This window comes from Carica papaya, chromosome 8 (assembly GCF_054855325.1).
Source record: "Carica papaya isolate Zhongbai chromosome 8, ASM5485532v1, whole genome shotgun sequence".
In the NCBI taxonomy this organism is placed as follows: Eukaryota; Viridiplantae; Streptophyta; class Magnoliopsida; order Brassicales; family Caricaceae; genus Carica; species Carica papaya.
Window position 1 is genome coordinate 35240149 of NC_142316.1, and position 16535 is coordinate 35256683.

Here is a 16535-nt window from a genome sequence, read left to right on the forward strand (position 1 = left end):
ATGCATGTTATGCCCATGTGAATTCCCACTTTTTTCTCATCTTATATATACATAATATATATTAGTATGTATATATAATACCACCTTCAACGTAGGGGTGAGTAAAAGCAGCTGCAAATTGGCCTGACAATCTTTGGGTCAGTTTGAGTTGAACCAGTCTATATATATATATATATATATATATATATACATGTCAATTATCGACATTGGAGATAGAAACTTACAATATCATTTTTTCTTTTTAATTTAGTCTAAGTTCATATGAGTTAAATTAATTATATACAATAATTAACACCTCTAATTGGTTCACTAAGAAATCAGAAAGATAAGCGGATGACTTGATTATAATATAAGTCGAATGTTTTCGTGAGTAGCAAACAGCGGATTTTCATTTATTTTGAGAAAACTGGTGATCGCGTATGAATTCTTTCAATGCGAGGGGCGTCACCAGAAAATAAGCTTTTTAGCGACTATAAACTATTAGAAATGTTACAGAGTAATTTCTATAATAAGAGCAACGTTTCTATAACATTATTATCTTATAATCTTAAAGACAGAAGAAGTAGTAAGTATTTTACACCTGTGAATAACTCATTTACTTTAATATTAAGATCAAATAAGACAATAAGATTAAAATTGAAGAATACAATATAAATTTTTTTACGCACAGTCTGACTTTTATCTTAAACTAATTACATAGGTGTACGGTCTATTCGAGTGACTTCCTCCCACCCCAGCACACAGTCTTTTTTCCAATAAGATAAACAAATAAGACAGAGAAGTATTATTGGAATAGGGTTACAACCATTAGACACTAAAGAAATCCATAACTTCGTCTATATAATCTTTATTTTTGTAAGTCGTAGTCCTTAAAAATAAGAAAATAAAAAACTCTAAATTATTTTGTTCATCTTTCTCACTACCTACATAATTCTTTTTACTTATAAGTATAATCATTAAAATTTGATGAATGTTTTAGCAGTTTAGTTATTGTAATGAGAATCAATCATATATTGTCTCTCCATATTCGTTCTTTTATTATATTCTGTCTTTGTATAACTTACTTCATCTATTTACTATTTACTTCAGCTTATCATTCATTATAAAACTCTATTTGGATCGTGGTGAGTGATATAATTTTAATATATGGTATTCAACGGGTGTGAAAAAATCATATTTATTTCAACTTCCAATTGTAATAAACGATATCTGACCGAAAAATTTGGAATGAATTTTAAAACCACCGAATTAGTGGTATGTGACTGACATGTTACTTTTTTTTTTCCTTATACCCTCATATGATATACTTAATTATATTTTTATTATCATAAATTAAAAATTTTATTTTTTCTTCTTATTTTATTAAATATAAAAAATTAATTTGATTATGTGTAATAATTATTTATTTAAAGACAAATATAATTCTATTAATAAATAAATTTTTTTTCATTACATACTTTTTATATACAATTTACTATTACATATTTTGATTTAAATTTTAATTTAATTTTTTAAAAATTTATATTTTAGTTTAATTCAGTCTGATCGCAATCAAATTCTGGACCGTTGGATACGCATGGTTTGACGGAAAATCACTGTGTTGGATTTGCTTAAACCGCTAATAACCGGTCAAAAAAGGAGAAGGTAAAGCGGCTACCGGATAGCCAGCCAGTCAAGGTTGGCTTCTTAAAGCGTCTTTCATTCACAATTCATGCTCACGTGGATCTGCGACTATTAAATGCTTAAAAGCAAAAAATATCCTCATTATTTTATTTTATTTTATCACCAAAATTATTCATTCCCCGCGAAAATATAAAAATATTTAAAAACACACTACTGACACGATTCCACGTGGCAAAATCTGGAAGGATCCATTTCCCAAACTTGCTCGACCTTTAACCGCCTGCCGTGGTATATAAACCCACCCGCGCATTTCTCTCTCGTCACTTCCGTGTCTCGCGAGCAAGCAGAAGCCAAATCGTGATTAAGCTCTCTCCTCAGAGGCATTTCCTTTGTGGAATTCGCTTCTGTTGAGTACAACTTCCTACGTCCTCCCTCTTTACGTCTTCATTTTGCTCTCTCTAGAGCGAAGAAATCTCTCTCGTACAAAGCTCAGAGCAAGACTCTCAATCTCTGCAGACTGCGAAGCGACTGGTGAGTTTCCTTTCCTGGTTGAGATTTTGTTTAATTTCTTGGTAATTTAGCTTTTCCTTTTACTATTGTCCTTTGAATTTGCTGTGTGCTACTTTGAATGTTTGAGTACGGCAGTTTCGTAGAGGTTTTTGTTGATTTTGAGTTTGTGTTATGCGTTGAAAAGTGATTTTCTGTATTTTAGCTGATCTTGGGACTTTTGGTGAATATTCATGTGAAATTTTGTGGATGATGATGTCTTCCAATCGTTCCTTGAGCCGCGCTTTGTTTTGGAGATATTACAAAGTGTTTCATGGTTCTTGAGGAGATTTTAATTCTGCGACAGTTAAGAGTGAAAATCTTCATATTCTGGACTCGAATTTGGACCCATGGTATAATTTGAGAAACTTATGGGGACCATTCCTGTGAGTCATAAACTCATTTTCTAAGTTTTACTCTCAAGTGATAATCATCATTAAGGAATCGAACTCAAGTTGTCCGTTACTGATAATTAAGTGCTCTGGATTCTGGATTTTGATTGTTCTCTATTTTAGCTCTTTTACAATTTCTCCTTGTTTGCTCTGTCTTGTTTGGGGTTTAGAAACGTTGCCTCTTTTCCGCTATTTGATCTTGAAGATTATAGAGCCCTGTACCCACTATCTATATTTTTCCCTCTCCTTTTCCTCTGTTTTAACTGAAATTTTGATGCCCTTATAAAATAATATTCTCTCTCTCTTTTTTCTTTTTGCGAATGAAGACAATAACCGACTTTTGTTTTCGGTTGGTTTCCAGTGTTAGGAAATTTGAATCTTTAGGGGCAGAGGTCTTTAAGCCGAAGCGTTTAAGCAAAAGGAGGTCTCCGTGGTCCATCTCGCACTTTTCATTATTTTCTTTAAAAATATCCCGTTGCTATATTTATTCTCTTGTGTTATTTAACAATTTTCAGGAAACGCCTTCAAACTTTCTAAAACCATATTTCTTCCTCCCAGTCTAGTGATCGATTCTTACTGTATTATAAAACAAATAATCAATCACCTTCGTCCATCGAACAAGGCTACAATTTTTTTTTTTTTATATATGTTAAAAAGATTCATCATGCATTCTTGTGTTTGCTTTACCCGGCTCGTGTTATGTATGTGTTTATACAGTTTCCAAAAATAGTATAATTAATTTTGAGATAAAAGTAATAGTGCTTGTTAATAATACTTGATGTAAATAATATTGGTTTGTATATTAGTTTTAACTAATTTATTTAAATTTAATTGTTTTATTTCTTTTGGTTCTATATATCCCTTTGTCATTATTATTTAATTTTAAATAAATTTATTAAAATAATTCATAACAAAAATAAAATCATTGCTAATAAATAAATATTATTTTTATTTAAAAATATTATTAATAAATTAGTTAAATATAGAAGTAATAAAAATAAGCATATTATTTATCTACTACAAGTCATTTGTTAAAAGTACTTAAGTCTTATTTTGTGACTCAAAAAACAAATTCTACAAGTACTTTTATTTTAACATTTTAGCCTTTGGTTATACTTTTACTTTTTTACAGCAAAAGCAGAAGCCAAAGTTCTGTTAGTTGTTTGTGTTATATATTTTTGTACCATGAAAGTTTGGCCTAACAATGGGTGAATCATTTCTTACAGTCATTAAGTGCTCAACAATGACGGTCACATCAAACATCTCAATCAACGATGGTAACCTTGTGGTTCATGGAAAGACCATATTGACTGGAGTGCCAGACAACATCATCTTAACTCCAGGATCCGGTGTGGGACTCATGTCTGGTGCATTCATTGGTGCCACAGCTTCCATCAGCAAGAGCCTTCATGTCTTCCCAATCGGTGTTTTGGAGTAAGCACTGACTAATAATCTCTATTAAGTCTCTTTCAAGTCCCTTTTATCTATAACGAAGAATTGGTGGGTGATTAATTAAAATTTCAATTAACCAATTCGTGGTTGTTCATTTTGGGGAATATAAAAATAATAACCTCTATACTTGAGTAAGGTTTGTAAGTTTCTATGAATATCAATGACTGATTTTCTAGCCACTGATCTTATACTTGCACTTCCATCAATGATGTTCAGAATTAGCGAACTTGCACTTATAATGGTTTTTACATCTTCCTCGTAACAGGGGTCTCCGTTTCATGTGTTGTTTCCGATTTAAGTTATGGTGGATGACCCAGAGAATGGGAATGTGTGGCAAAGATGTTCCTCTGGAGACCCAATTCATGCTTGTTGAGAGCAAGAACAACATTGAGGGAGATTATCAAAGTGATGCTGCAACTGTCTACACAGTCTTTCTACCTCTTCTTGAAGGCCAATTCCGAGCAGTTCTGCAAGGCAATGAGAAAAACGAAGTAGAGATTTGTCTCGAGAGTGGTGAGTAGATTATGATCACCAGAACAAATTCGGTGTAGGCTATAGACCTCTGCTGTTCATTTTCACTATCTAGGGCCGCATTCTCCATTAATTCGATTGCATCGCAACAGCCATTGATGGGATGGCCTTACCATCTGAAATTTGAGATGGAGTTGTCAATGCTAACAATTCCAGCAGGAGAAACCAATCAATTGCTCTACCAAATCAAATTAATGGACTTTGTAGCATTTCCAGAAGAAATAGGTAGAAAGGACCGTATCGAAAGAACCAAAACGACCTTTGTTTTTGGTGTTTGTTTGGGTTTTGCAGGAGACAATGCTGTCGAAACCAACCAGGGCCTTTACCTTGTCTACATGCATGCTGGGACAAACCCCTTTGAAGTCATCAACCAGGCTGTAAAGTAAGTGTTTAACATTTTGAAGCATTTTACAAAGGCTATGCATCAGGAGCTTTAAATATTTGTGAAAAGTTCATTATGTTTCGGTGAGCGTTGTTTATGAAAGACAATGAGAATGACATTTCTGGAGTACGGCATATCTGTGAAAAATGCTCTGCATCTTATGTAATTTATGAAAGTTGCAGCTATTCAATAAGTTGTTTTCTGTGAAACAGGGCTGTTGAGAAGCATATGCAAACATTTCTTCATCGGGAGAAGAAAAAGGTGAATATACTTGCATTGTTTGATCCATTTTTTAATTGTTATCAACATTATAAGTGATATCTGACCTTTCTTCATATTGGGTGTGTGTAGTTGCCTTCTTTTCTTGACTGGTTTGGGTGGTGCACATGGGATGCTTTCTATACAGACGTGACAGCTGAGGGTGTTGAAGAAGGACTTAAAAGGTAACTAAGAAATGATACCAGAGGTTGAAATTGGGTTAGATATGATCATTGAAAAGTTTGATATGAGGATTCAATCACTGAAAAAGCGCATCCGGTTGTTATTGCAGTCTATCTGAAGGAGGAATTCCTCCAAGATTTTTGATTATAGATGATGGTTGGCAACAAATTGAAAAGAAAGAGAGAGATGCTAATTGCGTTGTTCAAGAAGGAGCTCAGTAAGATATCTCTCTCTTTACCTAAGCATATAGATGAGTTTCTGCCTGTGTTTTGACAACTGTTTTGCTGGGAGTTTTAGCTAGATTATTAGTAGCAGTAAATAAGGCCCTCTCAAAGTGGTTCTTTATGAGGTCTTTTTTCTTTTATGAGAATATTTCAATTGTCATCAATATCTTGATTAAAGTCGATGAATGTTGATCATCTGCAATATAATTTCTTGCAGGTTTGCAAGTAGACTAACAGGAATTAAAGAGAACTCAAAATTCCAAAAGAACAACCAGAACAATGAGCAAGTATCTGGACTGAAGCACGTTGTAGAAGGAGCAAAGCAGCGTCAAAATGTGAAGTAAGTGGACCAAGTTCCACTAGTAAATATTTTTCAATACTTGCAAAACAAAATTAATTCTAGCTTTTTCTAATATGCAATTTGCTTCTTGGAAATGTAACCAGAAAACTTAAGATTGTTTTGTTTACTTACTCTTCATAAAAGAGAGTACGATGTCTATTTTTGTAGTCTAATGTGAGGTCGGTATTACCCTGCATGGCATTAAGTACAGTATCTGAAGTTCACGGGAACCAGTTTCACAATAATTTCTCTTGGCTGATAGTCAGTAACAATCTGGTGGATCTTGTATAATTTAAATAAGACTTTCTTTTCAAGTGCCTCAATCATAACAGATACTTACTATAACAGAGAAGATTTATGGATGTTCTCACTTTTCTATTACCTTCTGGGACAGGTATGTGTATGTATGGCATGCATTGGCTGGTTATTGGGGTGGAGTGAAACTAGCAGCTGCTGGTATGGAGCACTATGACACTGCATTGGCATACCCTATTCAGTCCCCAGGTGTACTAGGCAATCAGCCAGACATAGTAATGGACAGCCTTGGTATTCATGGCCTGGGCTTGGTACATCCAAAGAAGGTTTTCAATTTCTACAATGAGCTCCATGCCTACCTGGCTTCATGTGGAGTAGATGGGGTGAAAGTTGATGTACAAAACATTATTGAGACTCTTGGTGCTGGCCATGGTGGCAGAGTCTCTCTAACTCGAAGCTACCATCAAGCTCTTGAGGCTTCAGTTGCTAGAAACTTCCCAGACAATGGATGCATAGCTTGCATGTGTCACAACACTGATGGAATCTATAGTGCCAAGCAGACTGCTGTGGTTAGGGCTTCTGATGACTTCTATCCAAGGGATCCTGCTTCCCATACCATCCACATCTCCTCGGTGGCATACAACACCCTTTTCCTCGGAGAATTTATGCAACCTGACTGGGATATGTTCCATGTGAGTAGAATTAAACAAATTCTGGCTTATGATCACGTTGAATTTTAGTAAGTCTGAATGGTAAACTCAATGAAATTAATCCAGGATACAGTCCATTATTTTTCTCACAGCAAATGGAAAAAGTGTTTGTGTTTTGATGTTCATTTTCGATGTTGTTGTCGTTTTAGTTATTGAGAGTTGTATGCACTCAACTTGGAACTAGTAACCTGTTGTGCCCAGGGAAAAGATATGTGACAAAAAATGGAGTGCTTCTATCTTCTATTTAAGGGCTATTACTGGTCATTGGATATTGATGAAGAAATGTATAATTTGCAGAGCTTACACCCAGCTGCAGAGTATCATGGGGCTGCCCGTGCCATTGGCGGATGTGCAATCTATGTCAGGTATCCTTACTTAATTTGATTTCTTTTTAGTGATGATAGTAAGATAGAAGTTAAAAGCTGCTAATTGAAATTTACATTATTTTGGTGTAAAGTGACAAGCCCGGAAACCACAACTTTGAGCTGTTGAAAAAGCTTGTTCTCCCTGATGGTTCAATTCTCCGTGCTCAATTACCTGGCAGGCCCAGTCGCGATTGTCTGTTTACTGATCCAGCCAGAGATGGAACCAGGTATGTCAGTTGTACTTATACTTGTATCTATCATTGTTGACTTCTTGTTACATGAACTGAATGGTAAAATCATTTGAAATTTGGAATCTGCAGCTTACTCAAAATTTGGAATGTGAACAAATTCTCCGGTGTGGTTGGTGCTTTCAACTGCCAAGGCGCTGGTTGGTGCAAGATCACAAAGAAGACACTTATACATGATGAATCTCCTGGTACCCTCACTGGTTCTGTCTGTGCCACTGATGTTGATCTTATGGCTCAAGTTGCTGGTGCAGACTGGAATGGTGACACAGTAGTTTATGCCTATAGATCAGGTAATATGCTCTTACACGTTCCCAATGCGTCTCAACAAAAGTGACCTTTTGAGCAAGATTTCTGACACCACATTAGCAAATTATTTGTAGCCACCTCATAGCTGAGGAACTAATAGAAAGTTGATTGAGTTAAAAACTTGATGCAGAAGCTCTTTCTGTTCAGTGATCAAAAAGTAAAAGCTAGAATTCTGATTATTATATAGAAAGTTTGCTTGATTTTAAAAGAGCATCATGCTTGTAAATTCCAGGGGAGGTGATAAGATTACCAAAAGGTGCTTCAGTTCCGATAACGCTGAAAGTCCTGGAGTATGAACTTTTCCATTTCTGTCCAGTAAAGGTGAGTTTTCCAGTTTCTAACTGCTTGATGAACCAAATTAAGCAAAAGTACTGAATGAGCTCCACCATGTTGCAGGAGGTCACACCAAACATTTCATTTGCACCAATTGGCCTGCTTGACATGTTCAATGCGGGTGGTGCTGTGGAGGGTGTGGAAGTCAATAAGGTTTCTGGTAACGAACCAGAACTGTTTGACGGTGAAGTCTCCTCTGAGCTAATCACTTTCTTGAGTGACAACCGGTCAGCAAGTGCAACAATAGCGTTGAAGGTCAGGGGTTGTGGCCGGTTTGGTGCATATTGTTCTCAGCGTCCACTTAAATGCAGTGTAGGGAATGTGGAGACTGAGTTTAAGTATGACCCTGAAAATGGATTGGTGACCCTGAGTCTCCCAGTTGCAGCGGAGGAGATGTTCAGATGGCCTGTTGAGATTCAAGTTTAAGCATTCAGCTCTTCACTCAGCCCTGTTCAGATGGCATTTACCATTCGATGCCAATACTCGACTGCTTCCATTCAAGTAATATCTTTGTATATTGGAGAGAGTGACAGAGAGAGGAGCTGTTTGTATTGAAGAATAATTGTTAAGGAACTCAACCTTAATGTACCAGTTTCTTTAATAAAATCGCCTTCTGGCTATCATCCGTGTCTCTCACCTTTGATTTCAATAATCTGTAGTCATTTTTTAACGTTCCTTCTCTAAGGTCTTTCCACAGGAACAAGTATGATTTCAATGGACATGTAGATTGGACTGGTTCAATCATTGTTTTCGGGTCTGAGCGTACATTATTTTTGCTCGGCTATATAAACCATTCAAAACATTTTCTTTGGACTCGAGTAACAACAACTTCAAAATGTTCTGTTAAACCTCACTTATCATCCTATAGACTCTCCATTTAACAAAGTCTCTTCAAAATTTGTGTCAATTATCAGCCAGAGTGAGTCCGAGAAGCTTCGAGTCACCTTTTCAGGGCTCGAGTTAATCCAATAACCTCAAACTAACGAAACAAACAATTATGTAAACGAAAAACCTTAGCTACATTCCCTAATACCCAAAATTATTTAAAAACTGCAAGGTTTTATTGAAATTCAAATAAGTTACAGTTCTAAATATACCCACCAAACTCTGAAATCAACCAAATACTTAAGAATTCCAAACATGAAACCCAACATTCAAAGTTTAGCGGACTTCGGATCATAATGTTTGACGTTGAACACTATATGCAAATGCATTATTGCTTCGACGTTATTTGACATTGATATATATATATATATATGTATGTATGTATTGGTCCAGATTGAATGTAACATCATGATTAGTTTTGGTTGTAAAGGAGTGTAGATCAGGGGATTGCCGAATTGTGAAGTTCAATTAATTGTTATGCTCTTGAGCCAACGAGTTCATTAAGCGTATAATTGAACGTAAGGCCCTACAAATGATGTTCCACTTCATAATTCAAGTTCTTGGATCATTAATTAGTCTTGTAACTAATCAAGTATCCCATACCCAATGACTAAGATCCATTTCTTTTGTCTTAAAAGCAATAAAATAATTTAACGTACTTCTTTCTTATAAAAATTAGGTCAGATCTTTATTTCGTTATCGTCACTCCAACTAAAAAAAATTCAATTATCACGAAGCGTTCATCTTTTCGAAATACATTATGTATTGTTAACACTAAACCCAACTTGATTAATTGCCAATTAGGTTAATCTCTAATCTTACTAAATCAAATATTATAAGTTAATCACTACCATAATATATCTCTGTAAAGTGACAACCTCTACGTTTTCAGTGAAATTTGAATTCACGAACTTCATTTTTTAATCATTAGACTACGGTGATCATGATTAAAAGTAAAAACTCTTCGCGTATAATATTTCACAAGTAAAATTTTAGTTACATTTATATTACGAAAAAAATTTTGTTATTAGAATTGCTTTGAGAATAACACGAATGGGTTAATTAATAACTCAAATTTTCTTAAATATTTTTTTTAAATGAACGAAGGGCTTATAAATTAAAATTTAAAAATTTAAAAATTTTGAAAATTGAATAGATTATAATACGTCAAAAAAATTAAAACTAATTTTTAACGCAAAATACTTTTTAATTATTGATACTCTTGACTGTCTCTATTTTTTTCGAAATATTATTAGAGTTCTGAATAATCTTTATATTTTAAAATTTAAATTTATTTATGATTTTATTCGGCATGAGAGAATGTTTAATAATAAATAAATAAAATATTATCCGTTAAAAAAAGTAATGAAAAAAATAAATTAATAAAGAAGGAACATGCGCGCGCGTTCTCCGGGTCAATAGAAATGGGTCTCAAAATACACCAACTTGGAATTACTTTTTAATTAAATATTTTTATAAATTTATAAAATATTATTCGTATACTTTACATTTTATTTTGATACCAATTTCCACCTAAATTCAGAATAAACCAATAAATATTTATTAAAATTTTACTAATTTATATGTTTTTTTCAATAATTTTATTATTTTTTTAAGATAAAAATATTTCTATTCATTCAAAAAAAAAAACCTACAATATGCATATTTAAAATAAGAAAATTGTTTTTGGTAAAATTTTCTCCCTTCTTTTTTTTTTTTTTTAAAAAAAAGTTCAAATTAATTTAATTATAATTAATTTAATTAAAAAATTAAATATTATTAAATATTTATTTTATAAAAATTACCCAATTTCGATTAAAAAATTTATTAAATTTTATTATTTTTAAATTATCCAAATTTGGTTGGCATGGTGACCTCAACTCAACGGTTTACTACTTAAATTTAATTAAATATTGAAAAAAGAAAAAAAAGAAATCATCATCTTCTTCTCCTCGACCTCCTAAACCCCAACTCCAAAAGCAAACCTATATATATATATATCTATATATATATATATATTATGTCCTTCCCCAACTCCATAACGTGCGTATATACATATATATCTTTATGATGTTACCGCACATTCAAACCCATCAGCCAATCCCTACACGCTATTTAAGCTACGTGGCAAACGTGAATCCAATAACATTACTATGTGGATATACATATATATATATATATATATGTATGCACATGCAACTATATGCATGTGTGTGTGTGTGTGTGTGTGTATATATATATAGGTGTAGCTAATGGCTTTCGTAGAGTAATTTACATCCAAGAAAAGTTGCTTATACTGCATGGCGTAAAACCAACTACTAAAAACAAGTAATTAAAAGGAGAATAAAAAGAGACTAAATAACAAATACTAACTAAAACAGGCCTTACAGCGTTTTTGCTTTCCCTCTCCTCCCAACTTATTGTTTCGTGCATGCGTGTTTGGTGCATGCCTATATCTAACCCATATATATATATATATAGTTATATTTATGTTTTCATGTAATTTACCTTTATTGGTTGGAGATCACATTATTATGAGCATGTATGTGTTATTAAGTAACAGTAGCTGTACATGTGCAGTCTCCTTAATTATAGTATAAAAAAGTTATTTATATAGACACATTCTATACGTACATTACTATGTATATATACATGTATATATACATATACAGAGAGAAAAACAGTAGTAGATAAAAGTAGAGAGATTATTACGTCTAAATCTCTGATATCTCCATGGAAGCCCCCTCCCCCATACCTTCATTCTGTCATCAAAGTCTAAGAGACACTTAACCTTTTCATCTTTCTCTTCAACCTTTTTCCCTATAAATACAATTTTCTCATCATTACTTATACTCCACTTCCCATTCCCAAACTATTTCTATACAGTCATCTATTATATTCCCACCCCCTCCCCGTTAATCATTACACAAACAGAATATTATATATTTTTCTCTATTTAATTTCTCATAAACCATATATGGCTGTTCTATATTATGATAATTATAATCGTACCCATCTTCTGATCCTCTCCTTTTCCATCCTGTTCTTCTCTTTTTCCTCACGTTTGGTCAGCAGTGGTTTCCATGGCGAGCGTCGTCGCGAACGAGTTCATGGCTATCATTACGACGAGCGTAATAATTTCTCTGAAGATCAAGAAGGAGGGTTAACGCTGTTGTCTGGTGCAGGGTACGATCCTGAAGCTCACCCTTCATTTCTCAGCTCCATTAATGGCGATCGAGATGAAGAATTTACGGAGGCAGAACCCAGTGTCTTGAGCTTCAAAGGCATTGAGGATCTCCGAAGTGCTAAGCCCAGATCAGTTATTTTCAATGTTGATGATTTTGGAGCTGAAGGTGATGGAATTCATGATGATACGCAGGTACAAACTACACGTATATATATATATATATACATACATACATATTATACATCCATTATTACATTCCTTAATACATACATGCATTCGTTCATACATCAATTACAGTACAGTAGAAATAATTAATATATAACAAAATACAATATAGTTTGAGTCATACGATTTTTTATAAAAGAATAAACATACAATATTATATTCATATATATCTTAATTATTATAAAATAGAAATACTTTTTTTTTCATAATTAGTTCTAAAAGATTTAACTTACTAATTATTCGGATAATTAATTAAATTTTTTTTAATTGTGGTTTAATTAATTTCAGGTATTTGAGGAGGCTTGGGAGAAAGCATGTTCTTATAAAGGGCCAGCTCTTTTTCTAGTACCCGAGCGAAGAACATATCTTATTGGGCCAATCAGATTTTTAGGTCCCTGCAAATCTAACCTTGTAATTCAGGTGAGACTAAATTATAATTAATATAACATATATATATATATATATAAATCCAGATTTTAATTTTTTTTAAATTATTATTTAATTATTAATGAATTAAAGGTGAATATATATATATATATATATTTTTTCAGATATCTGGAACAATATTAGCATCAGATAATCGTTCAGATTACAGAAAAAATCCCAGACACTGGATTGTAATTGACAGTGTCGATAATTTATTAGTCGAAGGTGGCGGAACCATCCATGGCAATGGCCAAATTTGGTGGCGAAATTCATGCAAAATTAATAAATCTCTCGTAAGTCGATATATAGTAATTATAAATTCATATTATAATAAAATTATATTATGAAAATTCAGTAATTATCATTTAATTTTCGTAATTTTTTTTTTTTTTTGGGTTTCCTCAATATCTGCAGCCTTGCAAGGAAGCACCCACGGTATGTTTTTAATTTCTAATAATTATGAAATTATTATTTTACGAACAATAAAATGAAAGTTGATTAATATCGGGATTAGTGGTAAATTAAGAATTAAGGAGTCTAATTAATTAATATTAATATAGTTTTTGGTAATTAACTTTTGTTTTTTTAGGCGGTCACTTTCTACAAGTGCAAAAATTTAATGGTGAGGAACGTGAAGGTGCAAGACGCACAGCAAATGCAAGTTTCCTTCGAAAAATGCAGTGAGGTCACAGCTTCAGATCTCACGGTCACGGCACCCGAGAAAAGCCCAAACACTGATGGAATTCACGTCACCAACACTCAAAATATCCTTATTACAAACACTTTTATCGGAACAGGTACGTACGTAATAATTAATTAATAATTAATTAGATTAATTTAATTAATCTAATTTATTAAACATAGAGTAAATTAATTAACGAATTAAAAATGGGTTTTTTCATTTTTTATTTTTAATTAATTTTATAAAATTAATTAATTTCTGTTTTGATTAAAAAAGGTGATGATTGTATTTCCATCGAAAGCGGGTCCCATAATGTACAAATTGAAGAATTAACCTGCGGACCGGGTCACGGAATCAGGTAATTTCCAACACACTGATTTAATTAATTCGTTTAATAATATAATCCAAAATTATAAAAGTTAATTAATTAATTTCCCTATTTATTTTTTTACTTATTAGTATTAATTTATCGTTAATCCAGCAGTATTGGGAGTTTAGGAGACAACAATTCAAAAGCTTTTGTCTCGTTCGTCACCGTTAACGGAGCTAAGCTCTCAGGAACTACTAACGGAGTTAGGATTAAAACATATCAGGTAATTAATTAATTGATTAACACCAGCTTAAACTTGTTCTTATGCTAATCAATCTGTTAATCACGTATTAGGGAGGGTCGGGGAGTGCAAGCAACATCAAGTTTCAAAACGTGGACATGGAGAACGTGAAAAATCCCATCATAATAGACCAAAACTACTGTGACCAAAAGAAGCCTTGTAAAAAACAGGTAAAATAATAATTTACCTCACGGTAACTTACATTTCCGCCATGTTTGGACGAAAGAGATTTAGGTTAAAAAAAAAAATCGAGTTACGATCGGCGATTAATTTTGCAGAAATCAGCGGTGCAGGTGAAAGATGTACTGTACCAGAACATACAGGGAAATAGTGCTTCAGATGTGGCTATAGATTTTGACTGCAGTGAAAATTATCCATGCCTGGGGGTAAAACTGCAGAACGTGAGACTGCAAAGAGCGGATCGCGTTGACGAAGAAGCCAAAGCTATATGCAATCATGTTGAGTTGACGGAAACTGGAGTGGTTTTCCCACGTTGCCCAGATTATCATCTTAAACATGACGAGCTTTAGGGTTTGTTAATTATATAATTTGTAAATATATACATATAAACGTGTATAATTATATGCATGTCGTGACTGAGATCAGGTATACGTGTCGTAACTACGTCACTCGATTATATTTATCCGATATGAATAAAAGTTAAAAAGTTTGTATATTTTTATATATATTCTGCAGAACATTCTTAAAAGTCTGTTGGTAGGAAATTATTATTTTAATTTTTGAAGTAATATTTGTTATATTATAAATATGTGATTTTTTTATTTGAGGAAAAGTTTTTTATTAAAAATTATATTTTAAAATAATTTGGTGAGAATTTTTTTTTTTTTGGTCCACGTAGTAAGATTCAGTTTAATTTGATTACTGTAATTCTATTAATACACTAATAAATTAATTTTATGATCTTATTAAATTAAATATTTCTATCTATTTGCCGTCTGTTCATAATATATTCCGAAAATAACGAATTTTACTTTATTAGTGAAGTTTAAAATGTAAATTTAAATATAATACAACTATTTTTGTAAAGGTCCGGAACTTTAAAATAAATAAAATTATAAATTGAATGCAGAAGCGAAATAATATATTAGAATTTATATTTCTTACATAATAATTTAGAATACATAATTTGGTTACGAGAATGTTTCTTCTAAAAGAATAAACGAAAATTAAAGAAATAAACGAAAAGTAAACAACTGAGCATTTTGAGACGGCCTTTACTAGTTTTTTGAAGGGAGTCCGGATGGTGAACTATTCACAATATTTTTGTTGATCGGAATCTGAATATTGGTCCTATTTATCTGAAATAATTAATAAAAATGTGAGTTATACTAGTCTAATAAGAATATCACACTACTCACCGATACAGAAACTGAAGGTTGGTAAAAATTATAAAAACAACCAATAGAATTTTTAATTTAAATAAGTTCATTTATCATAAATAAAACCATTTATTGCATACTTATCGTTGCGAGATTTACAAAACCGACCTATAGAGACAATAACTCAAACAATATCATAATCTTGTATTCAAGTGAGTAAGAACAATAATTTTTCTTTTTTATTTGCTTACTGGTATCCCTAGGGGTTCATAGAGATTTCCTACTACGTGTGAACCGATATATAAACTTTATCAACTAACCGGCCGTTCTCATATCTCGTTCGGTACGAGTGCCAAAAATACTATCCCTCGATACCCCGTCTGGTATGAGGGTGAATCAGACCGTCCCCATACTCCGTCCGGTATGAACGTAAAAAATATCATCTATCAATATCTCGTCCGCTATGAGGTAACGTTCACGGTAGGGTTCTTTATGTATCTAGTCCGTCCACCATCTCTCATGATATCTATTAAGACAACTATTTATTAATTCACTTAACTTTAAATATAACACAACTATTTTAACAACTACATCACAACTTTTTATTAATAACCCACAATTTGAATCCATTCATATTTTAAGATTAATTTAGAAATGAGTTAAATTTTTTTTTTTGTATAATACGGAAATTAATTATAAGTTAAATAAGCAAACTGAAATCAATACTTATTTAATCAATATATTAGTGAAATTATAATAATTAAACTATACTTAATTTCAACGAATTTATTACGTTTATAAGTAAAACAAAATTATGTTTAACTTAAATAGTTATAACAAAAGTTAAAAACTTCACATGAACTTATAAATTTTTGTTTTGGGAAATGGGAGTTTATATTCATATATTAATCTCTTAGTCTATGTAAAAGGTAGTTGGCAACGGTAAGTTTTCAAAAGCTTTGAGAACGAAAAAAAACAAAAGTTTACTAAAGGCAGAGCTTTTGGAAAAGCAATGATTGTCGTATTGGTTG

General features: G+C 32.5%; 2 protein-coding genes across 6 annotated transcripts; both read left to right on the top strand.

Moving 5' to 3' along the window:
• Positions 1-1926: 1926 nt before the first annotated feature.
• On the top strand, positions 1927-8768 carry SIP2 (seed imbibition 2). Of its 3 annotated transcripts, none has more exons than XM_022037673.2 (15): positions 1927-2154; positions 2923-2994; positions 3788-3995; positions 4279-4526; positions 4836-4926; positions 5139-5187; positions 5278-5369; positions 5477-5584; positions 5809-5931; positions 6326-6878; positions 7194-7261; positions 7354-7488; positions 7582-7799; positions 8048-8136; positions 8212-8768. In XM_022037673.2, exons 3-15 carry the CDS (start codon positions 3805-3807, stop codon positions 8572-8574), a joined length of 2328 nt encoding a protein of 775 aa, XP_021893365.2. In that variant the 5' UTR covers positions 1927-2154; positions 2923-2994; positions 3788-3804; the 3' UTR covers positions 8575-8768. The 3 variants fall into 3 exon arrangements, with proteins under 3 accessions (XP_021893365.2, XP_021893364.2, XP_021893363.2); XM_022037672.2 differs by having other exon boundaries at positions 2923-2985; XM_022037671.2 differs by lacking the exon at positions 2923-2994.
• A 3020-nt stretch (positions 8769-11788) lies between these two features.
• LOC110811267 (polygalacturonase) lies at positions 11789-14840 on the top strand. Of its 3 annotated transcripts, none has more exons than XM_022037696.2 (9): positions 11789-12412; positions 12734-12865; positions 12997-13164; positions 13286-13306; positions 13461-13668; positions 13830-13911; positions 14035-14146; positions 14218-14334; positions 14458-14840. In XM_022037696.2, exons 1-9 carry the CDS (start codon positions 12011-12013, stop codon positions 14692-14694), a joined length of 1479 nt encoding a protein of 492 aa, XP_021893388.2. In that variant the 5' UTR covers positions 11789-12010; the 3' UTR covers positions 14695-14840. The 3 variants fall into 3 exon arrangements, with proteins under 3 accessions (XP_021893388.2, XP_021893386.2, XP_021893387.2); XM_022037694.2 differs by having other exon boundaries at positions 11792-12412; positions 14443-14840; XM_022037695.2 differs by having other exon boundaries at positions 11795-12412; positions 14038-14146; positions 14443-14840.
• Positions 14841-16535: the final 1695 nt, after the last annotated feature.

Bases quoted from the DNA above. Each gene is read 5' to 3' on its own strand.
- LOC110811267 (XM_022037694.2), top strand. From the start codon at position 12,011: ATGGCTGTTCTATATTATGATAATTATAATCGTACCCATCTTCTGATC. The intron at 12,866-12,996 runs GTGAGACTAAAT...ATATTTTTTCAG, and splicing joins AATCTAACCTTGTAATTCAG to ATATCTGGAACAATATTAGC. The intron at 14,147-14,217 runs GTAATTAATTAA...ATCACGTATTAG, and splicing joins TTAGGATTAAAACATATCAG to GGAGGGTCGGGGAGTGCAAG.
- SIP2 (XM_022037673.2), top strand. From the start codon at position 3,805: ATGACGGTCACATCAAACATCTCAATCAACGATGGTAACCTTGTGGTT. The intron at 5,585-5,808 runs GTAAGATATCTC...AATTTCTTGCAG, and splicing joins GTTGTTCAAGAAGGAGCTCA to GTTTGCAAGTAGACTAACAG. The intron at 7,800-8,047 runs GTAATATGCTCT...TGTAAATTCCAG, and splicing joins AGTTTATGCCTATAGATCAG to GGGAGGTGATAAGATTACCA.